At 40.5% G+C, this 24,126-nt stretch overlaps 1 protein-coding gene across 1 annotated transcript in view; it reads right to left on the reverse strand.

Annotated features, from left to right (window-relative positions):
- The window catches only part of ZNF638 (zinc finger protein 638), a gene marked incomplete at both ends in the record, with an annotated part of 61,942 nt that overhangs the window by 18,897 nt on the left and 18,919 nt on the right, over nucleotides 1-24,126 (reverse strand). The window contains 16 exon segments of the mRNA XM_081998934.1: nucleotides 910-1,035; nucleotides 2,634-2,774; nucleotides 4,563-4,604; nucleotides 4,940-5,068; nucleotides 5,211-5,342; nucleotides 6,086-6,136; nucleotides 7,282-7,487; nucleotides 7,975-8,043; nucleotides 9,233-9,276; nucleotides 9,451-9,509; nucleotides 9,877-10,008; nucleotides 11,238-11,384; nucleotides 12,532-12,872; nucleotides 14,737-15,044; nucleotides 17,763-17,801; nucleotides 18,091-18,152. Coding sequence (XP_081855060.1) covers nucleotides 910-1,035; nucleotides 2,634-2,774; nucleotides 4,563-4,604; nucleotides 4,940-5,068; nucleotides 5,211-5,342; nucleotides 6,086-6,136; nucleotides 7,282-7,487; nucleotides 7,975-8,043; nucleotides 9,233-9,276; nucleotides 9,451-9,509; nucleotides 9,877-10,008; nucleotides 11,238-11,384; nucleotides 12,532-12,872; nucleotides 14,737-15,044; nucleotides 17,763-17,801; nucleotides 18,091-18,152 — 2,028 coding nt within the window.

Below are 24,126 nucleotides of genomic sequence, written 5' to 3' on the forward strand. Positions count from 1 at the left end.
AACAAACGTAGCTGGAATTCAGAGGAATAAAAGCCAACCTATATCCCCCTAAACTAAACACAGTTTGGAAGATGTGAGATGGAGAGTCAATCACTGGACAAGAGATTACAACTATTTTGTTGGGTCAGGACGTGAGAAAGGAGCTGAAAAATGAGAAGGCAGGGGCACGCAGAACTAGTGAGATAGAAAATCCTCATGTTCGAGTGCAGAGTAAACAGCACTTTTCCTCCACTTCCACTGTGAGAAGGACCACATCTGGATTTACGTTCTCCGTTTCGGAAGCCGAAACGCATTTCTTGCCTAAAGCTCTTTATCTATCCAATGCAACATGCACTAAGCTCCTTCCTCTCTGGTGTTTGGCTGCTGCAGCTTGCTGTTCCTTCAGCAAATCACCAGAAGTAAACTAGGAGCTGCTCAACACTGCAAGTAATTTCATTTCTAAAAGAGAAGCTGGAAGCAGCTGTGGGCACACACACCAGTGCTGACATAGCAACTGAGTCCAGAATCAAGAGGACTAAAGCAGATGAACTGCTAAAGATGAATCAGACTAGATAAGAAAAATTTCAATTATCCATCCTCTTCTAACCAGTACCAAACAGTTGCCTTCCTCCTTTCTGCCTTTCTCTCTTCATCCTTCATTAAGAAATACTTTCATCGGTGGAAAGAGAATCCATACGTGTTTGTAAAATATGGAAAGAGACAAAAGACAGACAAACAGCAACACGTGCTTTCACACCTCTGCCACATCCCAGAATACAGACTAGTTGATCCAGTCCCCAGCTGTCACACTCATCCACAGTGACACCAAATAGTGAAGGAAATACTGACATTATCACCATCAGCTGCTCTTCGTGGAAAGTTTGTTCTATTCCACAAAAATAATGTATTACTGGAAAAAAGAAATCTTACCTCAGCAGACTCTCCGCTGGGTGACAACGTACAGGTCAATGTACGCTCACCCATATTATACGGGTATTGCTTCAGGAAGCTGTACATGGATCTGGCTGACTTGGGACTATCCAGCTGCAGAATTGCCTAAACAGATAAAAGCGCAAGCTTCAAATAATTGTTACTTCATCTTATTTCTGTATTGCAGAACGAGTTTAATAAATTAAGTTGGTATAGCATGTGGTATCTAGTATTCCTGAAGGGTTTCAACATCTTCATTTGAAATTAGCTATAAGCAGCGTTTTTTGATGAAATCTTGTTCTGGATACGGAGAACAGTGGACTCTCTTCTTTCTGAGAGGCTGAAGAAAGAAGTCTCTCCATTTGGAACTATATTTAGAACTAAAGAAAGGACTACATCACGAAACAGTGGAGCCTGGAGCTTCCCTACCCACATGTGTCCAACCTTCTGGGCTCCCGGACACGTTCAGCTTTGATTCTGCTGTAACTCATCAGTATCTTCCCATGAGGGCGAGGGGAAGTGCGTGGCATGAAAAAAATTGCAAGATTACATCTATCAAGGGAACAGTAAAATGAACTACACACAAAACTTTAACTGCCGTACTAGAAAGGAAATCTCTCACTTCTTTAACTTTTAGCTATCAAGTACAATAACACGAGAGTTTTACAAGTCACCTTTAAAATTTTCCAACTATTCAAGTTGTGTTCTAAAGCTGATAATACCTTTTTGTTTGTTTTTATAAATGTAAAGCAAACCTTAAATAAGCCAGGCCCCTTTTTTCTTTTTCCTTAAAAAAAAAAAAAAAAAACCCACAACAAAAAAACCAACCCCCCCCCGCTTTGCCCTTCTGGGATCTCTACTACATCTCCGGCTATTGAAAACGGATCAGAAAGCAAGCTGCTCCATCAAATACTATCACAAAGTGCTGATTCAATGGAATGAAAGCATTTGATGTTCAATTCAACAGAATTAGTTGAAGGTCTAGAAATTCGCCTTAGATGTTTTACTGACCGCAGAGTTCTCTTTATTGCATTTAAAAACAAGTTAAAAGGCAGTATTTGTTTCAAAAAAAGAAGAATACTATATTTTTCTTAAAAGCATCTTCCCGTTTTATCGTTTATTAGCAGATGGACACTTAAACAGCATGTAATAATGGGAGGACAATTCCATTTTAATCATTAAGATATACACACACAGTGAATTAAATCCAGTTCATAAAATAAAAATCCAATGTCCAAAACCAGCAACATTAAAAATTAAAATATCAAAATTTTTAAAAAAAGAAAATCAAGTCACTATGTTTTGAAGTGTCCCACAACAAAAAGTCATTTCAGCAATTCTGACATTTTCACTTCTCATAACAAATTCAATTTTTCCCCCAAGTTTCCTACAAAATGGGAACTCATTTTCACCCTCACTTACACCTCTGATATCAAAGGTTAATAGTTTTTCCAGTCATTTGGGAAACTTTACTTTCAGAGCCTAACAAACTATTCTTATTCAGGCTAGATAACAGCCTAAAGTTTGTTTTCTTTGTGTTTTTTCCTTCCTCACTGCTCAGCAAATAAGATGAACTACTTTCTTTTTCAGGATGAGTGGGAAAGAGTTGAAACTTTGATCTCTCATTAGCAGAACGTTCTTGGTACTGGGAGATGAAAACCTACTTTTTTAGTTATTTTTTTCCTAACATGGTACTTTGCACCACAGAAAAAGAAAACATTTACCTTGTTTTTATTCTTCAGTACAACATAATGATCTACTTTTCCAAATCGAAGCCCCACACAAACTACTTCAAGTTCTCTGTATCCATCATCTGGCAAGTTCCCAAGATGCACAAACTGATTATGTAGAGTTTCCGTATTTACCTAAAGAAAAGCAATGACAAAACTTGCTTTAACTTTGTAACATACTTTATTAGCAACTACCAAACTAGGTTAGAAAAGCCTCACAGAGAGCTTCTCCATCACTCGGATCTCATCAAAAAAGAGCATTCACACACATCCAACTTTCACATCTTCAAATTCACACCAGATTTTCCATTTTCGATGCCGTATATCAAAGAACCAGCTATGCTTCCCAATAAAGAATAGCAAACTGAAAAGGATCAAGTGTCTTATTTTAAATTATCATTTAGATTTTTTAACCAACTAGTAAAAGTCTCTTTAAGGAGCACTGCAAAGCGTAGCTGAAGTTTAAATACAATTTGGTATTTTGAAAAGCAGGCCCATTTATAATCTGACTAGATAGTGTCAAGGCATAGAAACCTACCCAAGAGACTTCAATCCTGGTTTTTAAGTTGGAGTTTGGTTTACTTGATCAGTTTGTAATAACATAAAGATCCTTGGTCAAATATCTTTTCTTGTGTTTCTCAGTTTTCAGAGTTATCACCACCACCATGGGAACAAGCTATCAAGGAGACCAGTAAGTCTCTTCCGCCCAGGAGGGATTCTGGTGCAGAACATACAAGAGCACTGACAGCACATGGAAAGCCATCACCAGCCACGTAGTGCCAGCAGAACCAAAGACTGAACCCTGGCAACAAATATTTTGTGCAGGATTAAAGGGAAGGGCCCTGGGACACAAAGTCTAAAGGTATTAGTAGACTTCCAAAATCTTAAACAAGTCTTATCTTTAAATACTTGAAAGCTGTGTGTCTTCTAGAAACACAACACTCACTCCCACGAGACTTCCCCGCCCCCTCTCCAGGTCTGGGATGTTTTTCTTCTATTATTCATCACTTTACCAGGAGCAGAAAATAAGTATTCCCCCACCAGCAGACCAGAGCGTAAGTAGGATGGGGCAGCAGGGGTGCTGGCAGTAAGTACTCAGATGTGGCTGTTAGCCAACGATCGCAAGGAGAAAGCAGATATGCCCCAGACACACTTGCGATTGAAAAAATCTCTTGAGGTTTCTTGGAAAGTGATTTATTGTTGGCAGGGCTCTTTGCAATATGCTTTTCAACCAAATAAAATTAGCTTGACGCTGCTGTTCTTGAAGTTACCCTTGTGAAGTTCTTGTGTCAGCTGTTTAAGCCCAGCGTCACATTCAGACTCAGGGACTGACCCTCTGTTAAGATGCTTTTGACAGAAGACACAAAGGCTGTAATTTCATTAACCTCTGCCTACCTACGCTGTATAAAAATGCTTTGTACATCAATTGCCAGCTTGCACTGTGTGCAGTGAAGGAACAGGAGGGACAAGAAGGGAGATACTACACTGAACAAAGCACAGAGGTAGTTTTGATAGTTAAACCAAAATATCTGGCAATAGAACACACTGGGAAAATGTGAGGGAAACAAAACAAAACAAAAAAACCTGGAAGCATTATATACAGGCAAACACTGCACATCCTCCAAGCTATGGCGGTCAGCAGCTTGTTGTCAGAACAAAAAAAACCATGACAGAAGGGGAGAGTCTCAAAGGACTCCTTTAATTCCTTGCACTTCATGCATCATAGAGCTAAACTAAGTGAACATTTACTCATTCTATTCCCTGCTCATTCGCCCAGGAAAACATATATAAACATTTAATTCAAGAGGAAGCTTAGGTAACAATTCAAGTAGCTGATATTTCAGTATGAAGGATACTAATTCCAATTTAAAGTAATGTATTTTGATAGCATGTGGAGGAAAAGTTAAATTGCCAGCAACTTACCTTAGGGTCAGAATCTTTAATTATAGCAGTAAATATTGCTTCCTTTAAAAAAAAAAAAAAACCACACATTATAAGATTTTAACCATAAAATAAAGTTTCACCAGCAGCAGCTAACTGGCAGTCACTGACTCCCAACAACATTTTGGCTTCTGCTTTATTAATCAAATCGATAGCATCAGCACTTCTGACATCTGTGTTATTCTCCTAATCAGAAGACCAGGACCCAAAAAGACATTTAACAGAATCAGTCTTCAATAGGACAAACCATCAGAATGCATGAAACCAGCAGTGTATAGAAGTCAGCTTAAATACAAAGTCCTGCTCTGTATTGAAATGTTAGCACATATCCTAAAATTTCAGTATTTTTTATTACTTACTTCATCTTTTATAGTCTTATACTGAGGCACCATGTTAATGCAGAGCTGATTTCCATCCAGTGACATTGGAAAGCAGGTGTAAAATTTAACCATGGAATCTGCAGATTTTCTATTTATTTCAAGATAAGCCTTTTAAAATAAAGAAAACAAAAAAAATTTAAGTTTGTGATTTATGAAAATCATCTCCCATCAATGCTTGCCACATTTGCATGTTAAAAACACAGTTGTTGCCTCTCTAGGTAGAAACACTACTAAATACCCATTAGAATACCTTTTTATGAGATGATAAAATTAGCACATCCCTCAGTCCTCCAAATGGCTTTGCAAGGTTGGAAACTTCCTCAACAGAATATCCTTTCTCAGGCAAGTTTGAAATAAGAATCACACATATATCATCAAGTTCCTGTAAACAAATGAAAGTAAGTATTACTGGTATTTCTTCAACTCCAAATCAAAACTGCACATTACCGAAGGGAGCATTTATTTTTACTACGTAAAACCACCATTAAACTGAATGAAGCACTTTCTTAAAAGCATGTTATAATACTTGCAATTACCCCAAAGCCAGAGGTCATTTAAACCTTTTTAGGATTTAGCAGCAAAGCATATTTTTATAACCCTTTTATATTAAGCAATTTTTTTAACCCTTTTCTCAAATTATGTCAGGTAATCACCTTAATTATTCATTAATTGTAGATGTATCTACAACTAAGCTAATTCTGCACAAACCTTAGGTTGTCTCATGCTACCTCAAAAATTCACAGCAAATCAAAACCCCCTATAATTATGCCACTACTTTCTACCCATGACATGCCCACATGTCAAATGCTGCCGGACTGTATGTGCAAATGCCGCATCTGAAGGGAAGAAACCCACAGTACAGCGATACAGATGATCAGAGCACAAAGGAGCTTTGGTGTAAGGAACAAACTCTGAAAGGGGGGTGGGAGGAAGATGGAAGAGTGAAGTGGTAATGTCTATTAAATCACAAGCAGAAAGGAGAAAATCAACTATTCTGTATTTCTCACAAGAAATTAAGAGGCAGGGGATGTCAGTCGGAAGTTTTCAGACAGCACACCAACACCTGGAAACTGGCACCAAGTGTGTATTTACAACTTCCACAGATTGAAGCACCTTTTGACTGACCTTGCTAGCTGGTTCTGTTGACTCCTCACTCTTTGTAGTCGCTACTGTAGCTTCTAAAAATTTTAGAGAAAAAAAAGGGAGGGGAGGGTAGTTTAGTAGTTCAGCAGATTTCTTTAAATACTGAAGAGATTTAAGAACTTCTTGCATTACATTTTATCACCACCGTCATTGTGAAAAATGAAATATTCCTTCATTTAACTTACAGTGACAAATGGCATTGATGAGACACATGCAGTTATGTAAAAGCTTCCAGAAAGAATGGTTTTAAGTAGGGATAAAAAAAATTTAAATCCCTTAACTAACATGCAAACATTCTGCTGACATTAAGGCCTTATCAGTTGAATAATCACAACCACAAGACTTTCTTGTGGGCACACTGGGACTATGTAGGTGCCCAGTATGTGCCCACAAAATCTTTCTTTTTCTTTCTTTTTTCTAGGACAAGTCCACAGCGATATGTGAGGCTCAGAAAAATATAGAGAGCAGGAAACAGGAAAACCACAACCACACAGGACAGGCAAGCACAGATAAAAGAGAATCACTTCTACTGTAAAATGTCTGTATCTACCTCTAACAGATGCAACAGCTACAACCTTGCCATACCTCACTATCACTGAGAATTAATATACACTTATGCTATGTTTAAAGCCAAGTCTGTTATTAATCAGCTATAAAATGTGGGGAAAATAGCATCTGTTGAACCAGCTCTAGCAGGCACCGTAAAGCAATGAGACTAAAAGAATTAGTGGTGCAGCTGTAAACAGAACATAGAGGAAGCCTGAATCCTCTAATGAGCTGTAAATAAAAGTCCCAGTGTCGCACTGAAACAATCTAGGTAAAAATATTATGTCCACTGAAAGATGTAAATCTTAGGTGTTTTTAGCCACTTCAGTCATCATGATGAACTGTTGTTTTATGTTTCAGTCAGTGGACCTATTTTAACAGATTTTCTCTTCTGATATCGTGTGTCATCTTAATTTCCTGGCCTCAAAAGCATTCTCATTTAGTTCACAACAGCAGAGAGGTTTAGGACAAAAATGAGAAAAACCCTGTCAGTTTGCAATTTACCTTGATCAGTTAAAGCTTCGTTAAACTCATCCAAGTCCGACGCCACCACCTGAGGCATCTGTGCAAGTTTCTCTTAAAAAAAAAAATTTCAAGAAGACATCACGATGTTAAATTTCGCAAAACTTACAACTAGCAACGTAACTTAAAAATGGCATTATTGTATTACCTAGTACAGGTACAGGATTAGTCGCTCCTTCGGACGGAGTCTCTACTGTCTTCACAGGCTCTGTAACTCTGTCCCCTTCTGTGATGCTCTTTGAGTGTGACAGCCCGGTTTCCCCGACTTCATTTTCAACTTCTGTGGAGATTTGAAGGTCTTCATCTGTTGATTTTGCTGCTAGGTAACAGCAGGAAAAAAGCATTCTTCATTTCAATATATTAAACTTACCGATTTGCAAAAGAAGAATGAACTGCACTATAAAGTTTTCTGCCAGATGTTCGGAGGCCTCCTATCACATCAATTCCCACCCCTCGTTACAAATGGGCAGAAAATGTACGTAGAGGAAAAGCTTCGCCAAACAAGTGTATGGCTGTGGTTATGTGAAAGGCTCTGCTTCCCCAAATTCACCTACTTGCCCGCGTCCTTTGCTATTCTAGATCTACAAACAGCACGGACGATCACTGCATTAGCCAAGCCACAAGGCGCAAGACCAGTGCTGGTCTACCTACCTACTACATCGGCAAGTCCAGCAGAAGGTGAGAAAAGCTTGTGCTAACTACCTTAGATATCTGTTCTGGAGACAGGGCGGGCCGGGCAGGGGGACAGAAAAGCACCTGCCTGCGTTTTCTAAGGAAAGAGTAAAAGTTTTCCTTTGTCTTACCTGCAGTATGTGAAGCTTTCTTGATTTTACTATCTCCTATCGTAGATTTCTTAGTCCTTTCTTTTTTACCTATGTAAAATATCCAAAAACAAGTCAGTCAGTAGAAATGCTTATTTCTTAACACTTCTTACATTTGTGAAGTGTTACAAAGAATATAAAAATACATACAACTATAGTTCAAACTGCAGCAATTCAACTGACACAAAAAAAACCCCCCAAAACCACAAACCAACCCAAAACCTAAACCGTAAGTTAACTCCAACAGACCTCTGAATAAAAGTCGTGAAGTAGATTATCTTTTGTGAATTTGTTTAGGATTCTGCTGACAAAACCTTGCTCCTGCAAAAGAGTTTGTGTTCTCCTTCTCTTAAATGACTGTAAAGAATTCACAGTTTCCATCTGTGAGACACAGCTCTGAAATGCACTGTCACATGAACCTTACTTCCCTTCTGGAAACCGGATTCAGAAGTGACCATGCTGACAAGTGAATCAAGACCAATACGTCTTTTAAAAGCACAATTTCCCATCAAAGTAATGTCTGGTCCCCAACTTTGCTCAGAAAAATTGCTTATGAAAGCCAATAAAATAAGCAACAAAAAGATGATATGGCTGTTACTTTCAATGTCTTAATAATACCAAGTTTTGTAAAGTTTAATTGGCTTTTGATGTATTTACCAGAGTTTGACCTGTTTTCATTGAAGTACTAAAAAAAAAAAGTAAATAAAAAATTTCTTCTCTAACAGCATGACATAGAAATTTTTCTGACAGAGCAAGTAATACTAATTTATGTAATTTCTGCCTGGATCATTAGAAGACCAAGGCAGAAATTTAAAAGCATTTGAAACATACAAGGAACATAAGACACTGTGAAGCACTAGAAATAACTGTGAAAAGAGAATAATAAATACTTACACATTAGGCTTAAAGGCAACTTGAAAAATTACATTTATTTCATGGAGCCCAAAGTGCCACATTTATCTTCAACAGATGGGGCAAACATTTAAAGTCAGAGAGTATAAGCACAGGTCAAGGTGGCTGTTCGGAGTTTTTTATTGCTACTTGAGGGCTGGGTCATTTGGAGGGTTTTTAAAGACAGATAGGGTTGCATGAAAAGGAAGACATTTGGAAGTATAAACTAGGCGTTTTCTTGTAGCTCTCTGAACCGTCTTTCAGTCACTATTACGAGAAGCATTCATAAAAACAAAAAGGGATGGCAGTAACAGAGGTATCATCCAATAAAAGGTAACCAAAACCTTACCTGTAATGGGTTTATTTGTCTTAGTGGTGGTGTTCCGATCTTTTCTATTATGAGGAAAAAAAACACACCAAGAAAGATCAGTTTTAAAGACAATTAATGAATACTAAAACAGCTAAAAAAACCTCAAAAACAGTAAAACACAAGAAACCAACCAAATATGAACCCACTTGGCTTCCAATTGTTATAACTAACACTAATGCATTAATGGCAACACTTACTTTGTACTTGGTGCAACTTTTTTAATATTCTGAGCCCGTTTTTTTATATTCATTTTGGCCTGGAATGGACAGAAAGAAAAGCTTTCACTGCATCATTTATACGCTATTTATAAATGTATATATAAATATAGATATAAAATAGTATTAATAATTATTAAGAGTAGTTAAGTATATCCATTAATATAGGTTGTATCTTTTGCTGTTTGTTAAACTGACACTATTCGCAAATATCAAATTTAAACAAGAAAAATGAAAAACTCGAATTAGGAAGTGCATTTGCATATTTATTTTAGACTGCTGTTTATGAAAAGGAAAATAAAAATATAATAAAACTACTAAAGCTTTTTTTCTGGAGAACATCAAGTTTTGGAGCAAAATACCAAGCTACACACACAGTATCATGTTGTTCACCAACTGGCTGCTTACCTGGCCAGGAGATGCTTTTGGCTTTTCTGCTATGCTTATTTTCACCCGTTTCCCATTTACTAGCACTGGCACAGTTTCACCATATTTCACAGCTGCTATCACAGCTTCTTTGTAGTTCATTTCCAGGAAGGCCTAAAATAAATGGCACTTTCAGTCTGTATTTATATTACAGACACAAGAGAGAATTTGCTGCAACTTTTCCTTGGAAAATGTGCTCACAACAGAACTGCATGTACTTCTCTCTCTAAGTTCACATGGAGTTTGATGAAAAGTCTGGATTTCAGTATTACACAAAAAACATCCTACTTCCTGTAACGTTTAAGACTTAGGTAGCAAGCAAGACCGAATTTACAAAGTTAAGATTCCCAACTATTCCAAGATTACATATGTGGTCTTTAACAACAAACTCACAGAATCACAGAATCACTAGGTTGGAAAGGACCTTCAAGACCATCAAGTCCAACCGTTAACCCAACACCCCCAGCCCACTAAAGCATGTCCTGAAGCGCCACATCCACACATTTTTTGAACACTTCCAGGGATGGTGACTCCACCACCGCCCTGGGCAGCCTGTGCCAATGTTGACCACTCTCTCAGTGAAGAAATTTTTCCTAATACCCAGCCTAAACCTCCTCTGGCGCAACTCGAGGCCGTTTCCTCTCGTCCTGTCGCTGGTTACTGGGGAGAAGGGACCAACCCCCACCTCACCACAACCCCCTTTCAGGCAGTTGCAGAGAGCGATGAGGGCTCCCCTCAGCCTCCTCTTCTCCAGACTGAACACCCCAGTTCCCTCAGCCGCTCCCCATCAGACTTGTGCTCCAGACCCCTCCCCAGCTCCGTCGCCCTTCTCTGGACACGCTCCAGCACCTCAACATCCTTCTTGTTGTGAGGGGCCCAACGCTGAACACAGGATTCGAGGTGCGGCCTCACCAGTGCCCAGTCCAGGGGCACGATCCCTGCCCTGCTCCTGCTGGCCACACCAGTGCTGGTACAGGCCAGGGCGCTGTTGGCCTTCTTGGCCACCTGGGCACACTGCTGGCTCATGTCCAGCCGGCTGGCGACCAGCACCCCCAGGCCCTTTTCCCCAGGCAGCTCTCCAGCCGCTCCTGCCCAAGCCTGGAGCGCTGCGTGGGGTTGTTGTGGCCCAAGTGCACTTGGCCTGGTTGAACCTCATACAGTTGACCTCAGCCCATCGATCCAGCCTGTCCAGATCCCTCTACAGAGCCTTCCTACCCTCCAGCAGATCAACTGTTAAGGAAGACTTATCCTATGCTCAGCTGAGGGTCCAAATACTACACTTTCTCATTGCTTAACAATTTCTTTTGCGTTCTGACACAAAAACACTCTACAGGTAAACTTACCTCATTTCTAGATCGAAGTACAAGGAGATCGCTAACTTTGCCAAATGGCTGAACAATTTTTTTAATATCTTGATCTGAAAAGCCATCATCCGGTAAATCAGATATTTGAAGGACTGTCCCACAACTCAGCAGTTCCTCTCTCAACAGCTATAAATTGAAAACAAAAAAATAAACATTTCCCAAGTCCAGTAAAATGAAGAAAAAAGAATCTGTAATAAAAATTACTCCAAAGTAGACAGACTGCTTAGCTCAGACTGCTGTGGCATTTTGAGATTTTTGCTTTTTAACACAAGGACAGAGCCACGATTTTGTAGTCCTACTACTCTGTCTCAATCTTCAGTTATTAGAAGACATGGCATAAGATTACCAGGCAACACAATACAACCTTTTTGTTTTTATCAAGTGCTATATTTCTACATAATTCCAGTCATCTGGGCTGTGTGGGTAAGGAGCTGCACAATTCCACTATTTCCCTTTCAAAACTATGGATTAGCTTTCAACAGCACTAAGCAACATTCTCTTTGCTTATCATTTAGACACGAGAAACTACCAAGGATGACTGCATCTACCATAACTAAAATACAACCTGGTTTATAGAATCACAGCCTGATTTGGAAGGGACCTCTAAAGGCCACCTAGTCCAACCCCCCTGCCACGAGCATCTTCAAGTTCAACCAGGGCAGGATGCTCAGAGCCCCGTCCAACCTGACCTGGGATGTTCCCAGGGATGGGGCATCTCCCACCTCTCGGGGAAACCCGGGCCAGGGGTTCACCACCCTCCTTGGGAAACATTTATTCCTTAGACCTAGTCTGAAGTGGTGTTTCTAAGAGATCCAAATGATCGGTATGACGGACTAAGACAACACTGGCTTAGGATCCTTCTTACAACAGTAGTAAATTTCTCTGTCTCATCTTTTTTGCTTAACAGGGCAAAAAGAACACTTTCTGCCTCCTACCCTTTACTTTTATTTACACAAGAAAGCTCCTCCAAACAGACCTCATCACTCACAGTTTATACAAACAAGTGCCCCGTAGAACAAGGACCTAAATTTAACGGACATTTCTTTCTGCTATGGGAAAGCACTAACAAGGTTTTGCTTCACATCTGTTAGAAAATCCTTGCTGTGTAACTTACCATGCTTACTTGTAGCCAGCAGATCTTTGCATTAAGATGGCAGTATCTATTCCATAGAATCAGCAAACAGAATGGTTAATCTTTCCACAAGCAATTCCCCCTGAACTGGGATACTAACCAAATTCTTAAAATCATACCAAGAAACTTTAAGAAACTCACCCTATTATAAGGAGTAGGACGAGGTCCGCTGGTTCCTGTGGATAAGTCTTCCTCATCCTCTTCCATTTCTTTGCTCTGGGATACATCATCAGTTTCAGGAGACGAAGAACTTGATCCAGGCAAAGGCGGCAAGTCTTTCTTTGAAGCCTTTGGAGAAACACTTGCTTTCAGTCGCTTCTTCGTATTTCCAGGCACCTTCCCTAAGAGTCCATGAGAGGGTGGTGATTTTCCCGATCCTGAAGATCCTTGCCCAAATGCTTGAAGCGACTTATGTTTATTGAACTCTGCTACAAAGCCAGGTCCCAAACTTTTCATTACTGCCTCCAGAGCTGCCTTTCTGTCTGTGAGCAGAAGGGAAAACGAACTGGGGTTGGTTTGTTTGTGTTTAAAACTTACATATATTGCTGTTTGGTTTTCTACAGTTTCCATTTCACCACCCACTCCTGATACAATCTTAAGACTAGCTGAAGTTAGAGAACCTTCACCACACTCTAGAAGAGATGGCCTATAAATAATAATAAACCTCTGTACCTACTTTCACTGTGTTGTTTTAAACTGACAATGTGACACTGGCAATGTGATATCTACAAAAATCCTAATGGCTGGAGCAAAAAATGATTGTTTAATTTTGTATGTCAGGGAATGTAAGAAAAGAAGTTTTCAAGACTTTGATCCTCCTCTCACATACTGATGGGCAGCATTACTTACTATCTTGATGCCTTATGCTAAATTCTGTATCCTTCTGTCTTGCTTTTTGTCATACAGACTGCTGTTTTAAATTATTCTTTTAACAATCTGATACAACATTAATTTCCTGTATGCTTTCTTTCTGTGGAAAATTTATATTTTGGTTATTAATTGCTTCTTCCCCTCCTTCTTCTGCATTCAAATGGCTTGCATTTTACCCTTAAGGAGATCTCTTTGAAACTGCCTGTCCCTTCACAACTTTTCAGCTAGACTTCATTCCCAACAAGAGCTCAGTACCTCTTAATGTTCTGAAAGCATACAAACAACATAGCCACACTATACAAAGAAAAACTCAACCTTTTCAAATTCCTCTATTTTCACCTCTTCAGAATTTAAAAAGCAACAAAACCTCCAAACAAACCGGTATTTCAGCCAGAGAATGAGCTCAAAATGAACTACAGGGAACTGACCAAGTTTACATAAAATTTTCTAGAACTGCAAACTGGAGGAAATAAACTGAAGGAAGAGTCACAAAGCAGCACAACAAACTTAACTGTTCCAAAGGATGTTTCATTGAAAGTCTTTCACATACCACGCTCTTATCTCAACAAAATCATTTCAGAACACTATGCTTTCCTTGTAAATTGTACCTCCGCTCAATGCCGTTTCTGAGCACCACATTTTCTTTCTCCTCATCTATACTGTCTCTGCAGAACTACTTTTTTGATGCTGAAGGAAGAAGAACTTTCAGTTGTTTTCAATTCTTGACTATTGTTACTGGCTTAAAAACTGAGCACACTTGCAACAGACACTTGTTGCAACACAACAGCAGGCTATAAAAGTGATCAGCGGGCTGGAACAGCTCTGCTGGGAGGACAGGCTGGGAGAGCTGGGGGGGCTCAGCCTGGAGCAGAGAAGGCTCCGGGGAGACCTTCCTGCAGCTGCCGGGGCTTGAAGGGGCTGAGGAGAAAGATGGGGACAGACTGTTTAGCAGGGTCTGTGGGGATAGGACAAGGGGTGATGGTTTTAAACTAAAAGAGGGCAGATTCTGACTAGATACAAGGAGGAAATGTTTCCCAAGGAGGGTGGTGAATCCCTGGCCCAGGTTGCCCAGAAAGGTGGGAGATGCCCCATCCCTGGGAACATCCCAGGTCAGGTTGGACGGGGCTCTGAGCACCCTGCTCTTGTTGAAGAAGATGCCCCTGCTCATGGCAGGGGAATTGGACTAGACAGTCTTTAAAGTTCCCTTCCAACCCAAACTGTTCTATGATTCTACGATTTGATATGATTAACCAGTTCCTGACGCTAGGTAAGGAAGACTTCAGACCTTTTAGAATGCCCATTTTCTTGAAGCATACTTCTCACAAAGCAATGGCAAAAGGAAAAGTTTTTTTAGAAACAGAATTTTGCTAGGAAAAATGCCTAGGTGACACCTGGACAGATAAACCTCTTGAAATCAACACAGTTTTCCTGAAATTAAAGGAAGTTTCAATTTGGCAGTGTGTATCCACCCTTTACCTTGAGATCGGGTTGACTTCCTCGACGACCAATCATTACTAGAAGATCTCTGAGGTCGTGGACTAGTTCTCAGCGGATTTCTCGATCTCTGTGGAGACCTTGACCTGTGTCTGGGATTAAGGCGTCGCATCTGCCGTGGGCTTCTACTTCTCGGCCTTGTTGGCCTGAAGCGGCCAGGGCTCCTGGACCTCGATCGTGATCGGCGAAGAACATAGCTGGAGCCCGAGACCCTCGAACGTCTAGGACTGGGACTGTCAGAGCTGGAACGACGCTTTGGGGTCTGGTTTTCTTTTCTGTCACCAGCATTTCTAACAGAATAAAGCCATATAATGAGTTTTGACAAGGCGGAAAAGAATAATTAACCTGTGTCTGTTGAAACAGACTTTCTGCAAAAGAGAATCAAAATTAACGAAGTTTAGAGTCTAATTTATTAACAAACATATTTTACATAGTAGTAACATGTTTGCTATATGAATTTAGGATAGGTAGACAGAACTGAAAAGAAGCAAGTAAGAGAGAGAATAACCTGCATGGAACAAGAGAAAGGCTGTAAAGAAAGCTCTGAAGTTACAAGCTGCAGTGCTATGAAAAAATAGTAGAAAGAGGAAAAGGATACATGATCCTTTCCTTGCTTCTTCCAAATTTAGTTTGGAAGTAAGCAACCTTGACCCACTATGTCTAGAAGATTGACTGAGACTGAAAGAGAGATTTGAGAGGACTACATAAATATACATCCACTGCCCACTTACGCTACCTAGAGATGTCAAATTGATGAAGCACATGGAAAGAAGTAATGGTGAAGAGATCCATGAGAGAAATAGTCCCTCTTAGAGACACGGAAAGTTGTCAGGCATAGGAAAACCCTCACAGGACAGATCGCAGGAGTAAAAGGGAAAACCTGGAAAATGCACACAGTATATGCTTAAATATCCAGAATGTTTTGGATGAGTTTGTCAGGTGGCAGGCCACTGTGTTACAGCCAAGTTTTGTCCAATTTTTCAGCCCATACAGAATTCTTTTATGCCAAAGACACACTGCACCAGCACTCAGAACCGAGCAGAGCAGATGCAGCGCCTTTGAGATCTGAAGGTGGAAGAAGCCACTGATGTAGCGTATCCTTCTGATTAGTCATTAGTAATTATAGCAGCAAAACTAACAGACACACAGGGAAATAACTGATTGGGCATGTATGCCCAGTACAACTAGACTTACTGGGAAGACTGTACGCTGGACAACTAAAATACACAAGTCTCTTAACACAACATGGAAGAGAAATTCACATTTCGACTGAGAAGTGTCCAACTTTGTTAATCTAGAGCATCAGCGCTTAATGAACAACCACGTCAAGCCCTATTATTGCTGTTAAGACTTTGAATAGACAAAGATCCTCTGAGATGAAATAGGTTAAGGAGAGCAGACTGACATCTGGCAGACAGGAGAAGGGGATGACAAGCAGCTGAGGCAGCTGCTGCCCGAGCTTTTTAGCCAGCAGCTAGATGAGGACAGCTCAACAACCCTCAGGTCACCTAAATGATGTTCCAACCCACTTCACATAGCAATGTCTCACAGTGTTACTTAATGAGCAAATTTCAAACATCATTAAAAATCCATGTAAATCCCATTATTCCTGTGCCAAATGAAAATGTTGGAAGGTATTAAAAAAACCACCACAATTTATAAAAAGCAAACACTGTCAAGTGATTTACCAGAGCGGTAACAGTACACAGCAAGCTCACTGACCTTGCCCCGAGACTGCACCCAGCAGCTCTGGACATCTGTGATCACTGAGAGCTTCCAGCTGTATTCTAACTCTCCCAGTGGGAGACGTGTTGTCATCAGGAAGGATTTAAGAAAGCACCACCCTAAAAAACAACTCTTGCCCCACCTGTAAGGACAGCAGATCCTCCACTCACAAAAAGTGCTATTAAACACTTCTCCAATTATTAAGGTCCTCCGGCTAAGAGCAGTTTCCTTTGCCTCAGTTGTATATAACATTAGCAGCACTGGACAGCAATTGCAGTTTGAGGTTTTAAAATACAATTATTCTCCTTGTGATAGTTTCAAAAGTTTATTTGCTTTATTTCTCTCTTTCAAGTTTTATTTCTCCTTGTTTATAACATGGAGAGACCTCAGATGCACTCTGCAAATTAATCTGACCTACATATTCAGCTTTGTAACACTTTTTTTTTTTTTAACTGAATCCTTAGCTTCCCAGGAAGTATGTCAAACTAATTAATGCAGTGTCACAGGAAAATCCAGCAAAAAAAAATCAAAGTCCTATCATTCCTATTTGTACGCAAATTGAAATACATACAAATACTGAACCAGTAAAATAATCCAATCTTTTGATGAAGTGACGTAGAGTAGAATTAAGAATCTGAGATGCAAGTAGCATTAATCCATGGGGTGTGTTTAAAAAAAAAAAAAAAAGAATAGTAAACAGCATAATTTTAAAGGACAGAAGAGACATGAGTTCATGAATTCCAGTGTTTTTTCAACTTGTGATCACATAGCTCCCCAAGGGATCTATGGACTGAAGAGTCTGTGAAATAAGAGCTAACACTAGCACGCCTATTGTCAAACAGGTTTCAAGTTGCAAACAAGAGTGGCTTAACTGAAAAAAAGATTAAGTCTAAAAGTCAGAAATCACTCATGAAGTTTAATAGTGATCTAGCACTGGTCACAGTCTCGCTCAGTTACTATTATAGCACATCTAATAACTTACAACTAGCTGCAGCACGGTTAGAAGAAAGGTTCAAGATGGGGCTGCTGACAACATCAGTCTTCAGACATTTCGGCAGAGTTTACTCTCATCCTTGTGAAAGACTTTTAGGTACTAGGCCACTTAGACTATCAAACGAACTTGGGACAGAAAACACAAAAGCACCCCAGAGAATTTTATGATGAAAATATGACACCAGTAATAGAGCTTGCCAGTGAGCAAAACAGGAAAATCAATTGCAGTAATTATCACATGTTTATAATAGCAACAAATTGAAAACAACCTCTCATCAAAAATCAGTTACCTCTTTGAAGAATGAGACTCGGGGTTCCAATCAGGGTATCTGTTAAATGTTAAAAATAAGGCCGTCAGTGGAAAAAGCTAAATTTGCCATCTGAACACAATTTTCGCTTACATGCAGTAGCTTTTACAGATAAACATTCCCGTTCAGGACTCCAGAAGCACCAAGTGTCGGTTCATCTTTTACCCTAATGGTCTAAAGCCAATTTAGAATAGCGCTCAGATGCCAACAATCCTTGTCAAGGAAATCCAACAAGAACATTTTCACAGACTACGTGCATGCACAGAAAACACTTTTTACACTAAGTGAACTTTTTAAACAGATTCCTTACTGTTGACGTAACTGGCGGCAGCTTTCAATGTGAGAAGGAGTGTTCTGATGCAGAATCCAGTCCTAATTGGAGAAAAGACATCCAGAGAAGTTTGATTAGCGTGTAGAACGTCAGCGTTTGACCACAATTTCTAGTTACGTGTTGTTGTATTCTACCTTCCATCAAATTTTACCTCACAAATGATCTTATGTCAAGGTCAAATTTCTCACTTAAACTTACTACTCCTTAGGCAAAAGATTAAAATGCTTAATGATTATCAAAGGCTCTTAAAGAACACAAAGGATTTTAAATGGAAGCTGAAGAAAATGCATCATATGTAAATGAATCTGTTGTCACCACGCTTCTAATGCAAAAGGTTGATCCAATGGCTGGCTATATTAAAAGAAAGAAAACTATTAGCAGTCTTCACAGATCACAGAGCAAACTAAGCTGAATAAATCAGAGAACCCGATACAACGTGGTATCTTTAAGTCAAATATCATTTCTACAGAGGCATGACTTTCCATGCCTTAAGCTCAAGAACATTCACTCCTAATAATGTCAGACTGACTAAAGGTCAAATCTTTCACACACACACACTGATATTTTTTTTTTTTTACATCAAAAAAACCTTAACAAAAGTTTTACTTGGGAATAACTATGTGTTATTAAGCATGAGACAAATCCAGAAGTACAATGCAAGCCCTCAATCTTCAAAAATACTTAAACACAGGTTTAAGTGTACACACAAGAATCAGTACCCAGCATGGGAAACTACGCCTGAAGACTTTATTCTAGTATTATTATTATGAAAGTAAACTGACCTGCTAGTGAAAGCAACTGCTGAAGTCAGTTTGCTATTGAGAAGAGATATTGCATGGTCTGAAGCTGTAAGGTATCACATGTCATCAGCGATAATTATTAAGTGTCCTTAAAAAACCTCCAACTTCTAGCTGCTGTAATATTTTAAAATAGATAATAATGGTTGAATAATACGTCTGACAGGCAAGGCTTCATAAAATAATTTGCAGTTGTGAAATCACGTATCACTTTTCCTAAGCACATGCTGGTTTATAACACAAAAGATTATAAAATGCATAGTTGGCAGTATCAAACCCTCTTGTTTACTGACAAAAATGCTGAACACGCTGGTTAAAAGAAAAGCTCGTGATGGTTTACTCAAAGTCTATGAGGTGGAAGAATTGATGTGACCAGGGCGCAGTTAGTTTTGTGCATTTTGGCAGCACAAAGAATGTGGTGAAAACAGATGTTCCTTGCACTTACACTGTCAGCCTATCGACACTAAAACGTGCTACAAGCTACCCAAACTATTTCTACTCCACATACAAAAACCATGAGTTTTAAAGAAATTAAAATACATTGTAAGCACAAGACTTACTGTAATTTCCTGAAGAAACAGATATACCGGCTAACCAATCTCAGAAAGGCACTGGAAGATTTGACTAGCTGCGTTCATAAAAACATTCTAACTGGTCAAATAAAGTCAGAAAAATACTACTCGGAAGACCCTTTGCATAAGCCGCACTAGTTGAACCAAAACAAGAGTTGAAGAGCAGAGCGGTAAGACAACTTGCAGCTGTAGAACTGCATGCACAGCGAATGCACAGCATGCACACCAGTAAAGAGCAAGCAATTCACCATCACACGCTTTTTTCTCTAAAAACATGCCATTACTAAGCAATCCCACTCTTAAGAACGCTATTTTTCTAGAGTCTTCAAGCTAGGCAGGGCAAACTATTACTCAAGGGCTAAAGCAAATTAGCTTCTGGAAATGAAAGGAAATGGGGCTGCAAGTATCCCGCTTCCGTGGTCCCGGACGAAGAAAGCACGCACAGTGTCCGCGAGGGCCGAGGAAGGCCATTTTGCTTCCAAGTGTCTTTAGCTACCAGTCCAACGATCATTAGCGAGACTGGCAGGCCTACAACGAGATATTCTCCTCCCCAACAAACACAACATTCTTCTCTTCAAGTCTTCGTTATGCCAATGCCCTCTTACATTTCATAGAATTACAGGAGGCACGATTTATGCATAGTCTTCCTCTTTGATTAATTCCTTGCCCTTCTCAGTCTTCAGAAATGTTCCTCGGGCAAGTCTGTGGCAAGCCATGGGTGGCTCCTTGCCCGCAAAGGACAGGATCCCTTCCAGCACACACGTCCTGGTAAGAGTAAGAACTTGCAGGCAGTTTCTTACAGCAGCAGCACTGCTGCTCCACAGCCCAACACCCCCCAGGGACCAGCACCTTCAGTACCCAATTCTGTATGACTGGCAAACCTCGCCGGTACTTGTGGATCCCACCAAAAAGGTCCTGAAGAAGCAGCTGACAGACCATAGTGCCTGCGGTCTCCAAACTCGCATCTTCTGCCAACAGTAAGATAACCCTAACACCCAGGGATAGCACCTTCACCTGACTGTGCTGGCTTCACAGCAAGGCATTATGTAGAAAAAATAGGAGTAAAATGGAGTGGACCCACATCTTGTACCCAGCAAAGGAATCATAAGCGCGATTCCCTTTGTATGAAGCAGTGAGTCCATCTGACTCCACACAATTTAAAGCCCAAGAAGATATCACCCTCACTTTAAATCTATTTAAGCTAGAAAACAAAAATTGTAATGCACAATAAACACGATCCCTTGTGCTGGCAATACTGCAAACCTACTTTGTTCCAAAAGTGGCGTGTGTTTGAAGACAGAGAAATCACACTTTATTATTCCAATATATCCACAGTTTCAAGTTGAAAATGAAGATGCTCTGTGAAATATTTATAAAACGTTTCAATATGTTGGGAGTTTTGTAAATGTATTTGAAAGAAGTAAATATATTTGAAAGAAGACCACACTGAGGTAAGATTATATCTAACCAAGGCAGAGCAGGGCACTTTTCCCCGAAAAAACGTTGCAGGGCACAAATTTTTTGAGAACACCTTCCTGATCAGCAAGTTACCTCAGCATCAATTAATGTCCCAAATTAACTTTTTCAAGTTCAAAAAGCCCACCTTTCCTATATACCTTTTCTTATACTGCATACAGCCATCCCTGACAATGCTACAAAAACCTTCCTAACACAAGATAAAAATAAGGACAAATCTTGCACATTTCTGATGCCGCTCCAATAACAACTACCTTTCAAGTCCACTGAAATCATCACTTACCATAAACTCACAATATTTTAGAAAGCTAAATAGTCTCCTAGAGAGCTGACACCTGAGCGAAGGACCACAGATAGCCAAGTCTGAAGTTGCACTGTTAATTCAAAAGGCAGCTCTTCTCCCAGTTCACCTCTGAACAAATACCTAGGCAAGACCCAACGGAGATGGCTGGAGACATCGTCAAATAATAAACGCTCCAACCACCCATTGCTAAAGATCCAGTTCTAATACGAAGATAAATGCTAAACAGTCCTTCCAAAGGCCATTGCGTGAAACAGCTGGAGTATTCTTCATATTCAGCCCTGGACTGTAGGAAGCTTATTATGTAGCTGCCAACCTGCCACAGATCATTTCACATAAGGACTGTACATATGCCTTAGAAAAAAGTATTGAATATTAAAAAATGTGTATCTGTATTTTTCATGGACAGACCTACAATAGCTAGGCCATGCAGATAGTAGATACTTCAACTGTTGACTTCTGAACAGTGTATGAGCAAAAACACACCTTCAAACATTCACAAATTGTTCTGTAGAAGTACTCCTTCCAGATTACAGAAGAACTAGAAAATACATTTACTTGCTCAGGTCAGAACTGTGAATTTTGGTGTACTGCAGACAACTCAAGGCCATCTTCAGCTTTGCTTTCATCAGACCCTATTAATTAAGTTAGATACTTAAGAAGAAAGACCTAAGGGGAGAGCTGATCAGACACTTCGAGGAACAGCAGCAGCATTTTTCACTCCAGGCCAAAACCCAGCCAGTGTTTCACCGCGGTTATGGGAGAGCCAAGCTGAAAGACCAGGGGGGATACAGATCAGATGATGCACATACAAAGCTTTAGCCACTAACGGTCACTGCAGCTTCAGAGGCAGACTGACCCTCCCAGGGCAGGAGTTGGGTCTCACATCCAGCCGTAATTCTGTCACTTGAATAAATTAAATCAGAGTCTTTGGGTGGGAAGGGACCTCTAAAGGCCACCTAGTCCAACCCCCTGCAGTCAGCAGGGACATCTGCAACCAGGGCAGGGTGCTCAGAGCCCCGTCCAGCCTGACCCGGGATGTTTCCAGGGATGGGGCATCCACCACCTCTCTGGGCAACCTGGGCCAGTGCCTCACCACCCCCACTGGGGAAAAACTCCTTCCTTATACCTAGTCAAAATCTCCCCTCTTTCAGTTTAAAACCATCACCCCTTGTCCTGTCGCTACAGGCCCTGCTAAACAGTCCGTCCCCATCTCTCTCCTCAGCCCCTCTCAGCCCCGGCAGCTGCAGGAAGGTCTTCCCAGAGCTTCTCTGCTCCAGGCTGAGCCCCCCCAGCTCTCCCAGCCTGTCCTCCCAGCAGAGCTGTTCCAGCCCTCGGAGCGTTGCTGGGGCCTCCTCTGGCCCCGCTCCAGCAGGTCCGTGTCTCTCCTGTGCCGAGGGCTCCGGAGCTGGACGCAGCACTGCAGGGGGGTCTCCCCAGAGCGGGGCAGAGGGGCAGAACCCCCTCCCTCGCCCTGCTGGCCACACAGCTTTTACCACGTTTCTAGTACCAGGTAGCATACTTGAATTTTCTTCCAACAGACAATGCAGCTTCTGCTTCAACCTCAGCAAGAAAATGAATCCTGGATGAGTTTGCACTTCAGTACAAGACTGGATTCAAAGAATCTACAAAAAAAGACAGCTCAACACCATGAATAATCTGAACTTGAAAGTTCATTTTAACATCACTGTAACTTTGTTTTTCACATATCCAGTGTCTTCAAGCGCTGGATAAAGAGAAGGATTTCCTCATTCAGTATCTTGCATCATCTTCAACCATTCTTGTTTCATGTCACCCACTTTGTTTGCCTGCTTTCTTTCCAATTTGCCACATTACAGAGACATCTGTTCATAGCACAGCATTCTTAAACTGCTTGTTACAACACACCAGAAATCACATCTAGCCATTTTAACCTAAAAACAGCTCTGAAGATGCTACAGGTGTGCTGGGGAGACAAAAGTCCATCTAACTTGCCTAGCACCTCTTCTCCCACGGCATGCAACAGGGGATGGCACGGGAGGGAAGTAACGAGGCAAAGCCACCTCCTGCCATCTGCTCATGAAGGACTTCTTGAGCCATCACAGGGTCTGAAGGACAGCCAGGGTCTGAAGGACAGCCAGCCTCTGAAGGCTTTTCTTCCATAAACTTATTCAGTTATTTTTCAACTAAGGTTTCACAAGATTGTGGCAAACAGTATCTATGCTCTGTGTGAAACAACCATTTCCTAGGCCAAGTCAGATACCACACATGACCATCAGTTTCTACTATTCCATTTCCCCATCACTTCCCTTTCAGTTTGAAGGTGCTGCCTCATATGCTTCCTCTACAACACTTAGCACAACTTCAAAGACAAAAAACTGCATGTCTAGGTCATCTTTAACATGAAACTGAAACAAAGACAACAACTTTATTTGTAAAACCAAACTGTAATACTGAAAGTAAGAGGAATTCTTCATTCTTCAGAATTCACAAATACACAAGACTAACATTTCTTGAACAAACTTTTATTTTTTTGCAGTAACAAAAAAAAAAAAACACTAACTTCTGGTTATTTTGCAACACTGTTGTCTAAACATGGCTTGCCCCATGAGGTTTCAAAACAGTCTGAACTGCCTACGCAGCAGCAGGTGTACAGAAAGAAAAAAATACTATTACAGAATAAAGCTAATATATGCCAGAGCTAAAAGTAGCCACGACAGGGAGAAAAGGTTGTGTAGCTGCAGCCGGATCAGGATGTCTGGAGAACATGTGCTACACCATAGTGCCATTAGGACAAGAAATTATAACCTTTAATCTTTTCAGAAAAAAACCCACAGCTAATCTGTCAGTAAGTATTTTTAGTATAAACATTTGCTTAATTTTAGAAAGT

Source organism: Phaethon aethereus (genome assembly GCF_964289735.1).
Source record: "Phaethon aethereus genome assembly, chromosome: 4".
Classification (NCBI taxonomy): Eukaryota; Metazoa; Chordata; class Aves; order Phaethontiformes; family Phaethontidae; genus Phaethon; species Phaethon aethereus.